This window comes from Podarcis liolepis (genome assembly GCF_965112155.1).
Source record: "Podarcis liolepis genome assembly, chromosome: 8".
Taxonomy (NCBI): Eukaryota; Metazoa; Chordata; class Lepidosauria; order Squamata; family Lacertidae; genus Podarcis; species Podarcis liolepis.
This window is the reverse complement of record NC_139560.1, coordinates 9,437,361-9,458,962: the sequence shown is the minus strand read 5'-3', so window position 1 is coordinate 9,458,962 and position 21,602 is coordinate 9,437,361. Positions and strand designations below refer to the sequence as shown.

The 21,602-nt window shown below is 44.8% G+C and overlaps 1 protein-coding gene across 2 annotated transcripts in view; it reads left to right on the top strand.

Moving 5' to 3' along the window:
* The window catches only part of KHDRBS3 (KH RNA binding domain containing, signal transduction associated 3), a 121,045-nt gene extending 99,943 nt beyond the window's left edge, over positions 1-21,102 (top strand). Inside the window, exons 8-11 of one of the 2 annotated variants that reach the window (XR_014529097.1) lie at positions 7,644-7,702; positions 14,423-14,572; positions 16,115-16,174; positions 20,865-21,102. Coding sequence is in view for 1 of the 2 variants with exons in the window: in XM_083516931.1 (XP_083373057.1) it covers positions 7,644-7,702; positions 14,423-14,514 (151 nt within the window). In the remaining variant the exon portion in view is untranslated. Of the gene's footprint in view, positions 1-7,643; positions 7,703-14,422; positions 15,084-16,114; positions 16,175-20,864 lie in introns of those variants that run through there. The other variant, XM_083516931.1, reaches the window with a different exon arrangement.
* The last annotated feature ends 500 nt before the right edge of the window (positions 21,103-21,602 follow it).

Genomic DNA, 21,602 nt, shown 5'->3' with positions numbered 1-21,602 from the left:
AACTGCCCTACCATTCTCAGGCAGCCCTCACCTTCCCCTTGTAGAATTCAGCAGGGAAGAGGACAAGTGTCATAACTAGAATTAGGTGCCACTGACTCCAACTGCTGTTGTCCTCTTTGCCTTTCACCCTACCAGTCCCAATGAGTACCACCAACCACGACCTCCAGGTTTTACTGGTCTCCAACTCCCATCAAACAAAGTTAGCATGGCCACTTGTTGGGGATGATGGGAGATGGGAGTCTGAAAACATCTCCAGGACCGCAGGTTCCCCGCCACTGCAATAGAGAAACCAGCCCTTCTCTGGACAGTAGAACTTGAGGCAATGGCATCAAGTTACAAGGAATGAGATTCCAACTGGACATCAGGAAGAACTTTCTCACAGTAAGAGCTGTGGAATTGACTCCCTCTGGAAGGGATGGACTCTTCTTCCTTGGGGGTTTATAAGCAGAGGTTGGACCTGCCACGGGTGCATTGCAAGGGGTTGGACTGGATGACCCTTGGAGCCCCTTCCAACTCAATGATTCTCGCACATTCTAGATTGAAGAAGTGTGTGAGATTCTGCTTTTCAGGAGAGAAGAACTTTCCAGTTGCCAGTGTGGTATAGCGGTTGAAGTGTCTGATTAAGACATGGGGGACAAGAGTTCAAATCCTGACCCAGCCATGAGGCTCATTGGTTGATCTAGGGCTGTCACTGTCTCTCAGCCTAACCTACCTCCCAGGGTGACTGTGGGGATAAAATGGGGAGAGGAAAGAACCATGTACACTGCCTTTAGCTCCTTGGTGGAAAGGTGGAATAGAAACATAATAGAAATAAACAAAAATTCACTGCCCATCAAGACCTACAGCCCCAAATCTTTCTGTACCTTGGCACCAATCTGCAGTAATTAATTCAGAATAAAGCAGGCAATTGGAGCAGAATTTTGTCATTTAATTGTGTCGTATTCAACCCTGACAGGTGTACAGTGTATTCAAGTCCACTTCCTCACACTTGATATAGACAGAGCATTTTTGGTGTTTAGCTGAAATAAGATTTAGAACGAACGATCCAAAGAATTACCCACGTTGATGCAACCGTATCGCAGAGGGGGCTGAGGCTTGCAGTTCTCAAAGGAAAAAGGGGAGGGGGGGAGAGAGTAGAATACTCAGTTGGCGGCTGTCCTAATCGCATTCATGTTCATAGCTTGTGGAAGAACCATGGGGAATTGGGGTTTGGTAGAACTGCCAACACAGAGAAGAATCGAAGATCAAGGTTGATGTTATCTCTGGTGCCAGACAAGAGCATCATTAATACTACACAAGCATAAAAGGCAGCAAGCTGAATTAATGGGAAGATCTCTGTGACTGTTAGGTGGAAGTTGCCATGTTTAAGGGCAGGGGAGACTGAAATATCTCTTCATTTGAACAACTTCGGCTGCCTCGTGCATCACTTTTATTTAGGTGTATACCTAAAATATTATAAGTGCGTGCTTGGAAAAAATGCAAAGTTCTAGTGAAGACAGACTTGTCTTTGCAGAAGTGCAGTGGGTTGTTGAAGATTACTTTGTCCAATATAAAGTTGTCTTTAAAAGTCATATTTTTATTATGACTTAATTTGTACTGGATCGGATTGTTACAAGAACTTTGCTGCATATTTTTGTTGGTTCTTCAGCTTGTTGTAGACCGCCTTGTGTATAGAGAGATAGAAAGGCGGTATACAGATTAAAAGTAGAATGAGATTAAACGAAAAAGCCCTTGGGTTGTGTTAGAAAAATGTGTGTTTTCAAGTTTAGCAGAATTCCATTGGGCAGCCAGTACTTTTCCTGGTTTACATCTCAGTGGCTCTTGATGTAACGTGAATAGGCAGTTCTCTTTCTATGTGACTGGATGCTTTGGACTTGAGGCTCTATTCAGCCAGAACTCTGAATATTTTTACCTTGAGCTCCCCAGTAGTACCAAACAAGCTCTCATGTTAAGCACTGCATGGAGGCCTTTGCAAAGGTCAAGCAGATCCACAATAGCTAAACGGCTAGAGCAGTTGACCCAAGGAGCTGAACTTGGTATAATAGCACTCTTACCAACAACCGGATTAGCAGCTGTACAGAAGATGCAGACTGTTTCTTTCTGATAATACGTAAGCAGCGTTGCATTGTCCTGGCTTAGCATTTTCTAAAATCACTGCAGCACAGCTTGCTTCCCAGCCACCCCGGGAAAATGGTTTCCGTTTCTCTTCAGAGGAAGAGTGCTTTAAGTATTGAACTGCTCCCCAGCTGGCACAACCAGTAGTCAGGGATAAGAATAAGAATTTTATTATTTATACCCTGCCATCTGTGTGGGTTGCCCTAGCCACTCTTTGTGGCTTCCAACATATACAAAAACATTACACATTAAATACAGGGCTGCTTTCAGATGTCTTCTAAAGGTTAAGTAGTTACTCGTCTTCTTGACACCTGATGTGAGGGCGCTCCATAGGGAGGGCACCACTACTGAGAAGGTGCTCTGCCTGGTTCCCTGTAGCTTCACTTCTCACAGTGAAGGAACCGCCAGAAGGCCCTCGGAGCTGGACCTCAGTGGCTGGGATGAATGATGAGGATGGAGATGCTCCTTCAGGTATACAGAGCCAAGGCCCTTCAGGGCTTCAAAGGTCAACACCAACACTTTGAATTGTGCTCAGAAAAGTCCTGGGAGCCAGTGTAGATCCTTTAGAACCAGTGTTGATATGGTCCTGACGGCCGTTCCCAGTCACCAGTGTAGCTGCTGCATTCTGGATTAGCTATCGTTTCTGGGTCACCTTCAAAGGTAGCCCCACGTAGAGCACATTGCAGTGGTCCAAGTGGGAAATAACTACTCTGGCAAGACAGTGTGCAGTCAGGTAGGGTCTCAGTTGGCATACCAGATGGAAGTGGTAGACAGCCACCCTGCACACAGAATTGACCTGTGTCTCCATGGACTCCCAGGTTGCGCACCTTGTCCTGGACATTGTGGGATGATGGACGTTGTAGTGTGAAACCTCAGGGGAGTGCCACACTGGGACAGGTGGGACAGGTGCCTTAGAGCATGTCTCTCTTGATGAGTGCAATCTCTAGTTGGAATGTATCTGCCTAATATTGGGTTGGGTAGCCGTCACAGCCCTTCCATAGGTAAAGCAACCAATCTGTCCTCCCAGTGCTCATATTCTTTTAAGCATTGTTCATTCAACTGTTCCTGTGGATTGATTGAGGGAGAACGTTGACTGATCCATGGAGAAAACCGGCCCATTTCAGCCCTGTAGCATTACACTCTCCTCTAAAGCTTGCCTTCTCCTTCGAGGTGGCTTTGCTTTTTGCGGCAGTGTTTTTATTTTGATTTGTCTGCCACCCTGGGCGATGTGTTTGAAAGGCAGAACGCGAGGAGCACGAACAAATAAAATCTCATTGATTCTGACAGCTTGTTTCCAAAGTAGTTTTTAGCATATTTATTATTTTTATACAGAGGCTTCTGATTAGGATGGACGCATTCTGAATTCCCGTACTTCACCGCTATTTCTGCTCGGGCACTTTCTCTGAGGCTGAAACCCTATATGTTATTTAAATAAACAAATGAGCCCTGGATTGCAAAATTCAACACCAAGCAAGTACACAGCTAGTGGGGCATGTTCAGCTTGGCAGGTTGAAAGTTGTTTAGGCCTGCACAGTTTTTTTTAACAAGCAATCGTTCTCCCTCTTTGGCTCATGAATGATTGCGGGACTTGGTTTTTCTTCCCTGCCTAATAGCTTTTCCTCACTGTATAAAACTTGCTATTATTTCTTGAGGTCCAAGGACAAGAACTTGTCATGGGGTAGAAGGGAACCGGTGAAGGTCCCTTGTTGTCTTAAGCAAGTCTCTGAGCACTTTTAAGCCTTGTGCCCAGAAAGAGTGGCTGCGAGCTAGCTGGACGTCTCTTCACAGTGAATGTTTCCTGGCAGGTTAGTTTGGGATAGATGATATTCAATGCCTGATGTCTAGAATGCATGGTCTCTGCATGCTTTCAGTAAAACCTGGTCCAGCACAGTTCCCATTGTGAAAGTGCTACACATTGTGTGACTCTCAAGATTGGCAGCCTACACAACAAGTTTTCCTGAAGCTGCCCACTTCTGTTTTCTGGGACCATGCCTCTTAGCATGTGCAGAGTGCCAGCAATGTTAGAAATTAGCCAGGTGCATTTTGGAACTGGCACGGGTCAGATTGCGACCGTGTGGAGATCTCTGGATGCCAGACAGGCAACTGAGGAAAGCAGAATATCCCTTAGAGAAGGATCTGTAATATTTTCCTTGAAGCCTGTATTCGTTTTATTCTGGATGTTTATATTTGATGTGCCGGCATTTGAGATTTGTTCTTTAAAATACAAAGCAGTATATAAATGAAGTTAACTACAACAACCATACAAACCTCAATGTAAAAAGAAAAAAAGATGCCTAGACATTGCATTGTGGCAACCATAACCTAAGTTTAAGGTGCCATTTAATGATTAGATTATTTATCTGAGTTTCTAACACTGAGTGCCGGATGTTTTAAGGGACCTAATGTCAGCTTGTGCAGAGTGTTTTTCCCCGCTTCTGACAGAAGGCTTAAAAAACAAACAAACAACACTTTTATAGCACCTAGGTAAAGGTAAAGGGACCCCTGACCATTAGTTCCAGTTGTGGCCGACTCTGGGGTTGCAGCGCTCATCTCGCTTTATTGGCCAAGGGAGCCGGCGTACAGCTTCCGGGTCATGTGGCCAGCAGCGCACGGAAACGCCGTTTACCTTCCCGCCGGAGCGGTACCTATTTATCTACTTGCACTTTGATGTGCTTTCGAACGGCTAGGTTGGCAGGAGCTGGGACCGAGCAACGGGAGCTCACCCCGTCGCGGGGATTTGAACCGCCGACCTTCTGATCGGCAAGTCCAAGGCTCTGTGGTTTAACCCACAGCGCCACCCACGTCCCTACATTTGCTATTCAGAATGCATTTTAAAGTGCAATGCAAAATGCCTTTGCTTGTGATAAACACCATCTTGAAAACATACCTCAGGAGAATAATAGACTCATTGAACATCCATTTTTTCCCCTAGGCCTGGTAGGTGAACTCCTGGCCAGGATGCACCCCTTAAATTATCCCTGTGGCCAGCTAGGTATATTTCAGTTGTGCCTCACTTTCTCTTGCCACCTTCCGTAAAGTTTCCCTATTTAAGAAGTAGCCAGGTTCATTTCAATCTGCCTGCAAAATGAAGGCTTACAGGAGCACAATTCAATTACGTGTTGGGTGGGCTGAGAAGGGTACACAGAAATTCAGGCCGCACCCGAGCAAACAGCTCCAGCCACCTCGCGTTATAACTTTCTGATGTGGTTATTGGTGCTGAAGGGTCTGCCTGCTAATAAAGTTTTGAGGATTCCCCCCCCCCTCCAGATACCTTCAATGTAAATAAGTGATTTTTCCCTTCCCACCAAGGATTATTGGTTTTGCTGTTTACATGCCATGAAAGGCAAGTCGCTTTCGGTTTAACAGGCACTTAGGTTTGTAAAATGAAGCCCAGCCAAAGTAATTCTGACAGGATTGACAGGTAAGGGGACGGGGCTCAGCTGCTTTCAGGCCTGCAGACGTGATGAGTCGTACAATAAGTAATCAGATACTGTATGGAACGATAGCAAATGTCAGTATAAAATTCTCTTATCAAAATATGAGTGTGCATTGGGCGGGGGGGGGGGGTTGCTTTCGTGGAATTAAAAAGTGATGCTGCAACGTGCCCTCCTATAAAGATTTTTGGTGGTCCTTTTGATCTGGCTATGTTTCTGGAAACCTTCTTTGGGTTTCCTCAGTGAGGAGATGGCTTGGAGGAAAGATTGTCCACAATTATCAATCACCCTCCATTTAATGCGCATCCTCTAGAGCATGCATGTCCAACTTGAGATCTACTCCCACTATTAAAAAAAACCTGGCAGCTGAGTTTTTCTTTGCAGGGCGAGAAGGTCCCATGATCTACCAGTAGATCACAATCTACCTGTTGGATGGCCTGGCTCTCTTATCTCAATTAGCTGGGTGAAGAGACAGAAAATGTTGCCAGTCAAGGCCAAGTCATAATAGATCAGTTAGCCGCTTGACCCAACAGCATGCAAGAGCCCCTCTGTTTCTTTCTAATGTGCTTTAAACAACTTGCCTTTGTGAACCAATTTGTCCACTAATTGCAGAATAATTCAGATCAGCAAAGCAGGTATAAAAAGGCCTTTCTCTTTTCCTCATTAAGAGGCCAGAGATGGAGGACTTTTGTGCTGTGACCTCCCATCAATGGCACCACCCTCCCATGGTGGTTTGTCTGGCTGCTTCCCATTATGCACCAGATGAAAGCCTTTTCATTCTCCCAGGCTTTTAGAGTATTGCAAAATGTAGCTGATCGCTTCTGTTTCATCTGCTGGTGGTTTTTATCGTGTGTTTTTTGTTATTATCATGTGTTGATACATTAAATTTGTGAACTGCTTTGGACCCAATTCTGGTAAAAAAAAACCAAAAAACACACAAACATATTTCAGCTGACCTGGCTTCGTGTAAAACATCTTGAACCCCTTATGAACATAATACAGTGGTACCTCTGGATGTGAACGGGATCCATTCTGGATCCCCATTCGCATCCAGAGCAGAACTCAACCCGCGTCTGCGTATGCGCGGGTCATGGTCCGCCGCTTCTGAGCATGTGCGTGACTTCATTTTGAGCGTCTGCGCATGCGCGAGCGGTGAAACCCGGAAGTAACGCGTTCCATTACTTCCGGGTCGCCGCAGAGCGTAACCTGAAAACACTCAACCTGAAGCGACTTTAACCCGAGGTATGACGGTAGAGCTATTTTACACTGAGCCACATGATCGCTCCACCCAGGCCAGAACTGTCTGTTCAGCTGGGAAATGGATCTCAGAGGGTAAAATATTCCCAACCCCTGTTCAATGAGACCCCCACTTTGGGATGGTTATGTAGGCAATGGAACCTAGGACTTTCTGTATGCAGTGCAATGGCCCTTATCCCTGAGCGGTGGCCCAAGTTTGGGCCAAGGAACATCCCAGATTATTATTATTTTTTTAAAAAAATGTGTGGCTAGTAATATAATTCAATAGACCCAGGGCAATGTATATTTTAGTTGCATAAATAATTTCTATGCCAGTTTACAATTCTGCAGGGGAAGTGGAGGTTGGGGGGCTGGGGGAAGTTTCTAAGCAATTATTAAAAAAAATTGGTGATGGGCAGGGAAGGGAAGATGTTCCAGGGTGGGAGAGGAAAGGAAAGCTCCCAGGTGGAAACTAGAATGGTCCACCACTCTCTGTGTGAGAGAAGGCTTAAGAGCATTCTGTTTTTATTTAGATTAGTTCATTTTTAATCGTATTACGAAAAGCGTTAATAAAATTTTATGGATTTTTTTTTTATCAGTCACCTCTGTGCAGGGATAGCCAGCATGGTGTCTTGCAGATAGCCATTGGTCAGTGCTGATGGGAGTTGTAGTCCATCCACATATGGAGGGCACCACATAGGGGACCCCTGCCCAGGTAGCAGGTTTGGCATTGGTTTTTGAGTGGGCAGGGGGGACCCGGCTGCAAAAAGCACATTCTCACAAGCTCTTGTGAGCTGTGTTCCTGCTATATCACAATTCTTTTATTAACAGCTGGATTGTTTTTCTCTTTCCAAACAGTGGTGGCGATTACTATGATTACGCCCATGGCCTGAGTGACGACACATACGATTCTTACAGTGAGTAACTTTAATGTTCTGGGAGAAGCGAATTTCATCTAAAAAGAGAACGGTTCTCAGGCATTTTGAATTTGCCGCCTTGCATGAAAAAGAAAAATCTGCTCTCACATCTGCACACTACAAGACACCGTTTCCACCGAAGCTGCAGATTTCATTGTGCATGCCATGGAGGAAGTGGGTAGAGAAACGTTTTTCTCCGTCGTTCATAATACTAGAACCCATCCCAGGATAGGCCAAAGAAGCTGAACATTCAGAATCGCAGGCAGCACACCAGTTGCTGCAGAGTATGAGCGAGAGAGGTCTTTTGCTTTCTTGTTCTGTTGGTGCGCTTCTTGTCAACATCTGGCCAGTCAGTGTGAGAACAGAATGCAGGACCAGACAGGCCTTGGTCTGATCCAGCAGGGCATTTTTGTGTTCTCGCTGTCTGGAGTTCTCCTGTCTTGCAAATGCTTCTTTCACTTTCCCTTGTTGCCATTTGCCGATTGCCCCCCACCCAACATGGTAGTTTCCTACTCGTGCATGAACACACACACAGCAAACAGTCTGGCCTGTGTACAATATCAGCTAGACAAACTTTAGCATAGCCAACAGGTGCCTCCCAATTTATGGTGCTGTGTTTCATTTCATCAGTAGCGCTGAGCCAAGTCAGGTATCCCCGAAAGTCACCAATGAAGAGTTTAACAGAGCTCAGCTCACTGGTTTCTCCTTCCATGTTGCTGCTACTATTCACCTCCTTTTGATCTCCCCAGGAGACTGCAAACATGTGCTAATACAAATAATGTTATTAATACCCACACATACATCCATACGCTGTATATAAAAATGTTTTTAAAGTAGTACAGTGGTACTTCGGGTTACATACACTTCAGGTTACAGACTCCGCTAACCCAGAAATAATACCTTGGGTTAAGAACTTTGCTTCAGGTTAAGAACAGTTTCAGGTTAAGAACAGACCTCCAGAATGAATTAAGTACGTAACTAGAGGTACCACTGTAGAAGCTTTAAAAAAGTGCACAGGGGAGAGAAGCCTCAAGGACTTTTTTATCATCAGGGTTTCCCAAACTTGGGTCTCCAGCTCTTTTTGGGGCTACAACTCCCATGATTCTTAGGTAGCAGGACCAGTGGTCAAGGGATGATGGGAGTTGTAGTTCACAAACAGCTGGAGACCCAAGTTTTGGGAACACCGTTCTAAATCCTGATAGAGGGCAAGGCATAAAGAGAGATGAAAATGTGCAAATTCCGTTCCACATATTTACGCTTCATTTCAGTTGATAGAGGAGGACTTAAGCTAAAGAATACACGTAAGAGGAGCCATTTAAGGTAGGGATTAAGAGAGTAGCTGAATTCTCCCAGTTGTGGAATGAATTGGCCATGGGCATAGACTGGGACGCGGGTGGCGCTGTGGGTTAAACCACAGAGCCTAGGACTTGCCGATCAGAAGGTCGGCGGTTCAAATCCCCACGACGGGGCGAGCTCCCATTTCACAGTCCCAGCTCCTGCCAACCTAGCAGTTCAAAAGCACGTCAAAGTGCAAGTAGATAAATAGGTACTGCTCCAGCGGGAAGGTAAACGGCGTTTCCGTGCACTGCTCTGGTTCGCCAGAAGCAGCTTAGTCATGCTGGCCACATGACCTGGAAGCTGTACGCCGGCTCCCTCGGCCAATAAAGTGAGATGAGCTCCGCAACCCCAGAGTCGGCCACGACTGGACCTAATGGTCAGAGGTCCCTTTACCTTTATAGAACAGGTGTGTCATGATTTCTGAGAACCTAGCTTCTGGGTATACCAAGCCGCTGCCTGAGTCTCCTTGGCTCGAGCTGGTGTGTCTGGATGTATGAAAGCGCCCTTGACCTCATTCTTAACTCAAGTTCCTTGCTGAATATTTTTAACGCTTCTCACTTGGCCTGCGGGGTTTCTCCCCACCCCCAATGCTTTAGCTTTGCTTTTCTGCGCCACTTGAACGAATTCGAGGAGGTAGGTCATTAAACAGAGGTTATATAAAAAAAAGGTGCTTTACGTAGGCACAGAAGGGACAAAGAGGAGCTGGGGTTCTTGTTGGTAAAGAATAATTTCCAGAGCAGAATCCACATGCTACTCGACGGAGATTAATTAAAAACACACACGCACGCGCGCCGGAGTGCAGAGGTGACAGGTTTAATTAAAGAAACCTGTGTCGGATTAGACACACAAAGCATGTTAAGAGACACCTTTGCTTTGGAGATAACGTTAAACCTTTGGCTGGAGATCAGAGGGGCTCAGGATCCGACCTGGCATGAGGCTGGGCACCCCTCCCCGTCTTGCCGCAAATAACACCCTCACGACTTGCCTGCTGTCAGAGCAGGTGCCTCGCAAATTCCTCCACTTAATGGATGTTGCGGCACTTTTTCAGGGACAAGTCTGGAAAACCGTTTCTGGGGATACCTTTGAAGTATGCTTGATGATGCTTAAAATAAATAAATAATATCCACCACACACCTCCCACCTGAAGCAACCGGGCCCCCCGCTTGGGTTTGTTTGTCATAGTAAATCGTTCTACCACACAGGCTGCCTGCGTGTCACAGGCTTAAATGTCCGCAAGTCACCTTGAGGGGGAGCAGCCGATTACACGATAGTATCAAAAGGGAAAGACTGCTTTAAGCCTCCTCCTTACCCCTCTCGCAACATGCTAAATTGGTCTCCACGGACTTGCATAGCTTTGATCGTTTTCATGCTTCGGCATTAAAATGAGCTGCCTGGCAGCAGGAGGCCTGGCTTCAGCTTGCCTCGCGATGGCGAAACATTTCAGCAAAGAAGCCTGCAATGGGCTTAATGCCAACACACAAAGCAATATTTGCCATCTTTCCTTGCTTCCGAAGTGATACCTAAATGAACGGAACAGGGTGGTCTGGAAGCTCCCATTGGTTCAGAATGTCTGCATTCAGATGTAATAATAATAATAATAATAATAATAATAATAATAATAATAATAATAATAATATATATTTAGACCCTGCCCATCTGGCTGGGTTGCCCCAGCAAGTCTTCCAACACATATAAAAACATAATAAAACACCAAGCATTAAAAGCCTCCCGACACAGGACTGCCTTCAGATGTCTTCTAAAAGTTGTACAGTGGTACCTCGGGTTACATACGCTTCAGGTTACAGACTCCGCTAACCCAGAAATTGTACCTCGGGTTAAGAACTTTGCTTCAGGATGAGAACAGAAATCGCAGTGCGGCAGCAGCGGGAGGCCCCATTAGCTAAAGTGGTGCTTCAGGTTAAGAACAGTTTCACGTTAAGAACGGACCTCCAGAACGAATTAAGTACGTAACCAGAGGTACCACTGTATAGATATTTATCTACTTGACATCTGATGGGATGGCTTTCAACAGCGTGGGTGCCACTGCTGAGAAGGCCCTCTGCCTGGTTCCATGTAGCTTCACATCTCGCAGTCAGGGAACCACCAAAAGTCCTTTGGAGCTGGACCTCAGTGTCCAGGCTGAAAGATGGAGGTGGAGACGCTCCTTCAGACACACAGGGCCAAGGCCGTTTAGGGCTTTAAAGGTCAGCACCAACACTTTGAATTGTATTTGGAAACGTACTGGGAGCCAATGTAGATCTTTTAAGACCGGTGTTAATATGGTCCCAGCGGCTGCTCCCAGTCACCAGTCCAGCTCCCACATTCTGGATTAGTTCTAGTTTCCAAGTCACTTTCAAAGGTAGCCCCACAGAGAGTGCATTGCAGTAGTCCAAGCAGAAGATAGTCCATAGCATGTAATCAAAAGCCTTTAACCAACCTTGCCCAGTCCGGTGTCCTGCAGATCTTTTTGAGCATAACTCTCAGCAGCCCCTGCCATCATGGCTGGGGCTGATGGAAGATACAGGCCTGGAAGGCACAAGGTTGAGAAGGTTGCCTTAGCAGGAGTTAAGCATATGCAGTATGGGCACACAGCCCATTTTGCTGCTGCCTTAGCCAAGCAGGGAACCAAACCACAGAATACGTCTGAACCCAGAGCATGGAAAGAAACTATGTGTGCATCTTAATGCATAAGGCTAAGCCCAGCCATGCTGCGATTCATTTCCCTTTTCCAATAAGGGAGGAGTGAAGAGAGAAAGCTCAGGCTATGTGCATAGGATGTTTTTGTTTAATTATAGCGACTGCCTCTTTGTTAATGCAGTCGTCGTAGCTGCCAGCTTTGATCTGAGGCTGATAGAATGGATCTTGGTACACTCATTAATCCTCCCAGTTTCGTTAGTTGCCAGTTCGTCTCCGGGCTCAATTCAAAGTGATGGTTTTGACCTTTAAATGGTCTGGGACCAGAGAATCTCAAGAAACGAACACACACACACACACACACACACACCAAAAACAACCCACCTGAAAGCTACACGCTATCTCTGAGGTTTTTATGTAGCTCCCCAAAAGGTCAAGGGCACATTCAAGACAGGAAAAAATACTGGGGGTGTGAAGCAGGGTTAGAATCATAGAGTTGGAAGGTCCCCGAGGGTCATCTAGTCCAACCCCCTGCAGTGGTGAGGGGCGTGTCCTGAGGAGGGCTTGAAGGCCTGGGAGGCTATATTTCAACACCTAGACCTGAGGTCCCGTAGCCCTCACCTACTCCTTCACACTGAATGGAACAAAAAATTGCCTTACAAAAATAGACACCCCTGCTGTGCTTTCTGGAAACTGGTATTCAGAAGCCTACAGGTAAAACTCGAAAAATTAGAATGTCGTGGAAAAGTTCATTTATTTCAGTAATTCAGCTTAAAAGATGAAACTAATATATGAGATAGACTCATGACATGCAAAGCGAGATATGTCAAGGCTTTATTTGTCATAATTGTGATGATTATGCCATACAGCTGATGAAAACCCCAAATTAACAATCTCTGAAAATTAGAATATTGTGGAAAGGTGTAGTAGCTATTCAATCCATAACACCTGCAATGGGTTCCTGAGCCTTTAATTTTTCGAGTTTCACATGTACTGGCCTCACTCACGGACACAGAGTATATAGCCAAGGCTAGTAGCCATTGATAGGCTTTTCTTCCATGAGTTTGTCTAATCCTCTTTTAAATACCATCCACGTTGGTGGCCATCACTTGGGGGGGGGTGAATGTGTGAAGTACTTTCTTTCATCTGCCTTTGAATCTCCCAACATTTACTAGAGAGGAAGGAAATCTTTGCCTGTTTCCTCCATGTCATGCATAATTTTTGTAAAATTCCATTATGCCGCTTTTCTCAAAACTACAAAGTCCCCAGCGCTGCAAACTCTTTGAGGGAGTCGCTCCACCCCCTCGGATCATTTGGGTTGCCCTTTTCCGGACCCTTCTCCCACTCTGCAATAACCTTTTTGAGGTGAAGCGACCAGTGTGAGCACACCTTGGATTTGTGTAACGTTTGCTGTTTTGCTCAGGGCCGCCTTTAGCAGATGCGGCGCTGGGGTGCAAATATCCGCCCAGCACCCCCAAATTACCACGGATAGTGTTGGGGTGGCCGTAGCTGCGCACTGCCAGCCATCAGGGGGGGGCGCAACTCTCTCCCATGCTGCTGCAGGAGAGCGATTCCCCCAGAGGCTTGGGAGTGAAGTTGCACCCCTCCCAAGCCTCCATGGGAGGAGAGCGCAGCTTCCCTCCCAAGCCTCTGGGAGGATCACTCTTCTCCCGAAGAGGCTTGGGAGGGAAGCCTCACACCCGCCAGCCTTATGGTTGGCGGGGCACAGTTGGCGGGCGTGCAGGGAAAGGGGAGGCCGCCGGCAAAGTCGCGCAACTCCCTCACTTGCTGGGGCACCCCTGAGAGGCCGGCGCCCTGGCGCGACGCACCACTAAGCCTTATGGGAAAGGCGGCTCTGGTTTTGCTGCCCGCTCGCACAGTTTGGATAGGTCCTTTCCTTTCAGCGAGGCTAAGCAGTTTAGTATCATTAGCAAACATCGCCAGCTCACTGCTGACCCCTAACTCTAGACCAGGGTTTCCCAAACTTGGGAGCCTCCAGCTGTTTTTGCACTACGATTCCCTCGGTCCAGTATACCTGAAGGAGCGTCTCTACCTCCATCATTCTGCCCGGACACTGAGGTCCAGCGCAGAGGGCCTTCTGGCGGTTCCCTCGCTGCGAGAAGCCAAGTTACAGGGAACCAGGCAGAGACCTTCTCGGTAGTGGCACCCGCCCTGTGGAATGCCTTCCAACCAGATGTCAAAGAGAAAAATAACTACCAGACTTTTAGAAGACATCTGAAGGCAGCCCTGTTTAGGGAAGCTTTTAATGTTTAATAGGTTATTGTATTTTAGTGTTTCGTTGGAAGCCGCCCAGAGTGGCTGGGGAAACCCAGCCAGATGGGTGGGGTATAAATAATAAATTATTATTATTATTATTATTATTATTATTATTATTATTATTATTATTATCATTATCATCATCATCATCATCCCTGACCACTGGACCTGCTAGCTATGGATGATGGGAATTGTAGTGCAAAAGAAGCTGGAGACTCCCAAGTTTGGGAAACCCTAGTCTTGAAGGTTTATGAACAACTTAAAAAGCACAGGTCCCAATACTGATTTTTTGGGGGGAGGGCTCTACTTTCTGCACCCCTCCTTCAGGAGAGCTATCTGTTTATTCCTCCTCTCTGCCTGCTCCCCTGTCTAGAGTTATGCCACTGAGCCACCCTTTTCCTCCCCCCCAAAAAACAAGCCGCAGATCTATTTAGGAGAAGCCTGAACCATGTTTACGCTTCCTCATTTCAGGACAGGAAGAATGGACCAGTTCAAGACACAAGGCACCTTCAGCAAGGACAACAAAAGGAGGCTACAGAGAACAGCCATATGCCAGATACTGATTACACTGTCTGATGTTGTGAAATACCCAATCTCCACCAGTCCTGTATACTGTTCAAAGTAATTTTTTTCTATGAACAATCCCTTTTTATTAAAATCAAAGTGCTTAATCTGAATGGACGGACTGAGCTTAATCTATTTTTTGCTGAATGAAAAGCCTGGACAGGAAGACACGTTGAAACGCGGAACTTTGTTATTTCCAGATTGTATTCGGGCGGGTGGGGGTGGGGGGAGAACCAATAGGTGATCAAAACAAACAAAAAAGAGAGAGAGAGAGAAAATATAACCTTTGATTAACTAGTGTTAAAAACAGCTAGGTTTATTAAATATGTTAATCCATGATTTTAACCTAAGCGTAACCTTTTATTTTAAAGGTTTTCGACAATTTAGTTCTTCTAGTTTTTATCTTTCAACCATTTTGCTAGTCTTTCTCTTTGCAAACCTACGTAAAAAGGGAGGCAGATCACAGATGCAAATAATGTGGTATTTTGTAACTTGAGTCTTGAAATGTTCTGTAGTGTTAAGCAAAGATTACTCTTGCTTGATACTAAATAAACTTTTGAAAGAAAAATCAGTGTGTGTGAGAGTATGCATTATTTATTTAAAAACCTTCATAAATAGTAGTAACCAGGGAGGGAGTGATTTTTAACAACGATCAATATTAAATTGCTCCTACTAAAACACTGTACAACTACTTGCTTTTTTTAATAAAATGGTATAAACCTAAAGGTGCATTTCATTATATTATAGATATATATATATATATATATATAGATATATACATATATTTATTCACCTATACACAATATAGACTTAAAGGCTTTTAAAGGAGTTATCCAAATGGTATCGATCTACTGGATTTCCACATTTTTTAAAAAACAAATTATTGGTTTAAAATAGTTAATGCTTTTTCTGAAACAATAAATTAAAAAAAAACAACAACACCTGTGACTTAGTTTTCATCTTGTTGAGCATTTCTTCACTTAGTGCAACTTCGGAATTTTTGTTTGTTTTTTGAGAATTTTGGTACCTTAATGACCACCTCACTCCGTGCTGGAAGCAATAAACACAAAGCTTTTAAAGACTTTCTGACTTGACTAATTGAGGTCGCTTTCGTCAGAGGCAGAGGATGTGTAACCCTTAAAACGGTCTTCATTTGCAAAGGTAAATAAATCAAATAAGATTTTAATCTCACTTAATTTATCTTAATATAACCAATAAAAGCAGGGAAGGGTACAAATTAGCAAGTTCTATTTTAGATTATAGAAAAGGGAGGCTTTAAGATCACCACCTAAAATTTCATATTAAAAAGCTTAATTTGTTCTAGTCATCTAAAAAGCCTTAGTTCGGTCAGTTTAATTGGAGGAAATTATTCCCTATTAAACAAATGTAAAACCTCATAACTAGTAACTTGTAATCTATGGACAACTAATGTAACTAAGAACTTAAAACATTACAAATGTGTGTTTTTCCCCCCTAATGCTTTTTCGTAATTGTTGGTTTGATGTCTTTTAATAATGATAACTATGAACTGCTACCTATTTTAGATTTTAGAATTGTGGGGTGTTTTAGTTAGTAAAAAGAAATCTTTTCTCTTGTCAGGAAACACTGAATGCCAGGGGAAGCCAAGAAGATTAAAAACATGTTTCTGTTGACGCATTGGTAGGTACCTGTGCTTATTTTTAAACTTGATTAATGGTATGCTGGGGGAAAATATCTATTAACTAGTAAACAGCATTCCAATCTATTTTGCATCTTTATGCACCCTTACAATGGAAATGAAATAAGCCTACATACCAAATTCTGTTATTCAGGGCTCGGGTGAGATAGTGCATTGGTATCCTGTTTTCGGATAACATGCCAAACTGTCGTTCTTCACCTGAGTCTATTGTAAGCCATGGTTTGGGAGGGAACGCCAAACGAAAATACCACATGACATTTTAGAGCTGGTTTGCAAACCATCGTTACAGCGATTGCTCCGCCTCCAAAATTTGTGCAAGTGGGAACTGAATTTGTGAAGTTGTCTGTACAGATGGAACTGCTTTTTATTTGTTTACCCTGGTTTTATGGTTTGTAGCTGTTTTTTATCTTTGATTGTTCCAATCCACCTTGCGGCTTTTTGGGGAAGGGAGGGTAAGAAAGCCAACGAAGTGTGTGATTTGATGCCTGGCATGGGGCAAGTAATGGCCTGAGTCAGCCAAAATGGAGTTTCCAGGCACCGCCGATCCACTGCTCAGCAGTGACTGCATAGCCCTGTGCAAGGCAGAACCATCAGCTGGTTGTTGGGTCTTGTCCAGGCTCCTGCAATGCACCCTGCAAGATAAGGTAAAGGGACCCCTTACCGTTAAGTCCAGTCACAGACGACTCTGGTTTTGCGGCACTCATCTCGCTTTATTGGCCGAGGGAGCCGGCATACAGCTTCCGGGTCATGTGGCCAGCATGACTAAGCCGCTTCTGGCGAACCAGAGCAGCGCACGGAAACGCTGTTTACCTTCCCGCCGGAGTGGTACCTATTTATCTACTTGCACTTTGATGTGCTTTCGAGCTGCTAGGTTGGCAGGAGCAGGGACTGAGCAACGGGGGCTCACCCCGTCACAGGGATTCGAACCGCTGACCTTCTGATCGGCAAGTCCTAGGCTCTGTGGTTGTTGTTTTTTTAAGATATTTATTAAAGTTTTTAAGATATAACAATGAAAATGAAAAATAAAAAACAAAATACAACATAAAAACAGTTAAAAAACAAATAATTTTCCATAACATATCTTCCTTACGCTTATTTCCCCAGACCTCCTCATACTTCCCTTCTTTGTATTCCACTTCAATTTGTTAGTTCAGCAAATCCTTACCATTAAGCTTTTACCCATTTGTAAACCTTTTTTTCATATCTCCTAAAGCATTACAGCTGGAAACCCCTTAGTTTCTATCCAACATCCTTCTAACATTCATTAATTTTACAATATTTCTGTAAATAGTCTTTAAATTTCTTCCAGTCTTCTTTCACCAACTCTTCTCCCTGGTCTCGGATTCTGCCAGTCATTTCTGCCAATTCCATGTAGTCGATCACCTTCATCTGCCATTCTTCCAGAGTGGGTGTCCTAGGCTCTGTGGTTTAACCCACAGCGCCACCCTGCAAGATAGCACTCTGCAAAAAAAGGTACCTTCCAGTGTGTCAAACTTGGCCCCCAACAGTTAGGGGAGATAACAGTCTGGCTCACTGGCCAGACAAATTTGCCCACCCCTGTTTTGGGCAATCCACCTAGCCAAGCACACTTGGTAGAAATGCACTCATTCCATAAAAATAGGTTGCTGTTAACCAGCTAGCCAGGCCATCTAACGACCTCTTTTCACATCCTATCTCTGTGTTTGTGCTGTGCTTTAAAAATTTACGTACCAAGGAAAGCTTAGTTCTGTGGCTTCTGCTACCTCTTCCTTTTACGTATGCCGTTTCTTCCTTGGGTATCTGCAGGGAAGGAACTATTAATTAATTTATTTCCTGTCCTTCATCCTAGAGTTGAGTTACAACCTTAAAGCGCGCTATTAAAAGAACAGATCAAAACAAAAAATAATAATAAAAATGGGTCCCGACTTCTTTCTCTGGAAGCTGTAGGTGAAAGGCAGTGTTACCATTGACACTTTGGAGAGACAGCTGCAGTGCTAACCGCTGCTAGTGCATTTTGAACAGCCAATATATGTGGTGTTTGCCAAACACCCTGGATTGGTGTTAGTCTAATAGTCAAAGCAGGGACATGGGTGGTGCTGTGGTCTAAACCACAGAGCCTAGGGCTCTGCCGATCGGAAGGTTGGCGGTTCGAATCCCCGCGACGGGGTGAGTTCCTGTTGCTCAGTCCCAGCTCCTGCCAACTTAGCAGTTCGAAAGCACGTCAAAGTGCAAGTAGATAAATAGGTACCGCTCCAGCGGAGAGGTAAACGGCGTTTCCGTGCGCTGCTCTGGTTTCGCCAGAAGCGGCTTAGTCATGCTGGCCACATGACCCAGAAAAACTGTCTGCGGACAAAAGTCGGCTCCCCCGTCCAGTAAAGCGAGATGTGCACCACAACCCCAGAGTCATCTGCGACTGGACTTAACTGTCAGGGGTCCTTTACCTTTACCTTTTTTAATAGTCAAAGCAGACTAATCCTCAGGGAGCATGGCTGTATGGAAACATCCCAAGAAGCTGAGTCGGGAGAGCACGAAACTCTTGATCTCAGAATTCTGGGTTCGAGCCCCATGTTGGGCGAAATATTCCATCATTGCAGGGGGTTTGGGCTGGATGGCCCTTGTGGTCCCTTCCAAATCTACAATTCTACGATTCTACACCAAGGTTCAGATCTCACTTGGGAGACTCTTGTGGGTCCTTTGAATAAGAATGGATTCACCCATGCATGCCTACTTTCCTTATTGCAATAGAACCTGTGAACTGTCTCTGTTTCTGTTCGAGAATCATAGAATTGTAGTATCTAGTCCGACCCCCTGCAATGCAGGAATCTCAGCTAGATCATACATGACAGGTGGCTATCCCACCCTCTGCTTAAAAACCTCTAGGAAGGGAGAGTCCTCCTCTTCGGGGAGTCTGTTCCACTGTCGAACAGCTCTTACTGTCAGACAGTTCTTGATGATGTTTAGTCAGAATCTCCTTTCTTGTAACCAGAAGCCATTGGTCTCCGGAGCCTCTGGAACAGGGGACAACAAGTTTGCTCCTTCTTCCTGGTGACAGCCCTATAGATATTTAAAGAAGAAGCAAAATGATAAGACAACTTGGCATTTGGTGTTTCACCTGGGATGGCTGTTTGCACATGAAAGCCATCACTTGAGGTTGAAGACATGAAATAATGCAAGCATGTGATAACTTGGCCTAAATTCACCCCCATAACCTTAAAAATGCTGGCAGTCACTTGAACCAGACATTGCTCCCCAACCTAAGGAAAAAAAATTAGTCTTGCAGGGTTTGATCTGTTTCTGAATCCTTAAGTGTGTGGAAGATTTACATATAAGCAAACTTTAAATATAAGCAAACTCTCTTGTGGGGAAAAGTCTAGCATTAAAGAAAGCAGGTTTCTTTTCCTTCTTCCTTGAAAAAGATTTTTTGTGTATTTGTGCACCCCAAACAAGATCTTACAGCATCACTTGTGATGGAAACAGTCCGAAGATCAGACTCGATGTTCAGCAAATCTCCATTTCCTCAAAACAGGAATATAGCAACTCTTCGAGACCTAAGAGTTTGAAAGGAGCATGTGAAAAATATATATTCTGTTTTGGCACAACAGAAAGTCAATTCAGGTCTAAGTTTAATGCTCCAGGACTTTGTTCAGTCAACACATAATTGCTAGAGCACAATAATTGCCTTGCCCACCCAGATTCAAGTGTAGCATCCTATTTTCTATCAACAACAAACCTCTAGAAGAACCATGGGCTGTTCTGTGGCCCTCCAGATGTTGCTAGCGTGAATCTCCCATCATCCATTGGTGACGCTGGGACTTGGGGCTGATGGGAGCTGGAGTTTAGCAACATCTGGAGATGCTCAGGTTTTTATCCGTCCAGTTACAGGTTCCCAAGCAGGGCCTGATCATTGCAGTCTTTGCCCCCCAAGCCTGGCTCTCATGGGATTGGTAAACCTGTGCTGGGGCTGCACCACTTCCCACAACCTCAGTAAGAACTGGGTCTTTAATTCCCTGGTGTCTGTGTCTCAGATGCTTCTTGAACATTAAGATTTGCTTTTCCCAAATGCACTCTTGACACTTTCTGTGCACAGAGCAGAATGATGTCTCACTGCAAGTAGAAAACTTGTACATCTCAAACCCCGCTGAGCTTTCTTCCTGAGCTGCTAGACCTTTGTTTTTCTTACATGTCCAGGGAATTAGTTTACACAAGGAGGCAAGGAAAAATGTCACCTTCTACCTGCAACCCAAAGTGAAAGGTTCCCCTCCGCTGCTTCATCCTGTTGCATATGCAGGTCAGGCCTGAGCTGATGGCTGTTAAACACCTCTCTGTAGCATTTGTAGGTTTTGCATTCCCTGATTTATGCCACAGCTGAATGTACGACAGCTGCAGCAAAGATAGGCCTGTCTGTGGGATATCGCTGCTAGTTTTCATCTCCCAAGCGGGTTGTGAAAAGGGTGTGTTGTTCTTCTCGAAATTTATCTTTAGCCTGCCCTTTGCGATTGGTCATCTCTGCTTCACAGGACACCCACTCACTTGTTTTGTTCTCGGATATAAAAGGTTTCCCCGCATAAATCAGTAACATTTCTAATTGGTGCTTTCCACCACCTGCAACGTGAGCGTCCCCAGAGCGTCCCCAATAATTATTGGTTCCAAGAATATATACATATGTGTGTCTTTTGTTCTGCTGTTTTCCAGGGACTTTGCACGCTCTTACGGACAGATTCGAAACACCCCCCTCACCGACGTGCCTCAGAAACAATAGCCAGCAGCTCTTTGAAACTCCACTTTGACTTCCTTTTTATGCTACCTGCTGTACCCTAGACTTGACAAGATGTATAGTTTTTCAGACCTCAGTTTTAACTCTATAATAATGTTTATTCATTTACCGCTGTAACCTTGTGAAGACATTAATAAAATATTTTTTTCCGTTTCATTGTCCCGCACAAAGACATATTGATTCTTTATATAAGCTTGGGGGAGTCTCTTTCAAACTAGCCCATTACTAAAAAGGGCTTATCAGCTGTGTGTGTGTTCACGCAGCAGCTGCTGCTAAGACAAGTAAACCAAAGAATGTTGCAGAAACACTTGTCTAAATGTAAACATACATGCCCAGAGCACAAGCTGGCTAAGGGAGAAGGATTTTGGAATGGGAGGGGGAGCCACACCTGATTTCCTTGCAGCCAGGCGACCTAAAATTCTTTTGATTTCCGCATTATGCATGCAAAATGTGCCCGACATATGAGTGCATGCAGCCCCCTGCAAAACATGAGCACATGACAGTTCCTAACTCAAGGCGAGCAGTTTGCGAGAAGTCTCTGCCACACGCTAAGCCTGCATAATTGCAATTCACCAGCATAGGCTTTCTTCCTGCTCTCCCATTCAGTGGCAGACCTCACTCACGCTGTAACGTGCATTACTCTTCCTGCAAGCTGT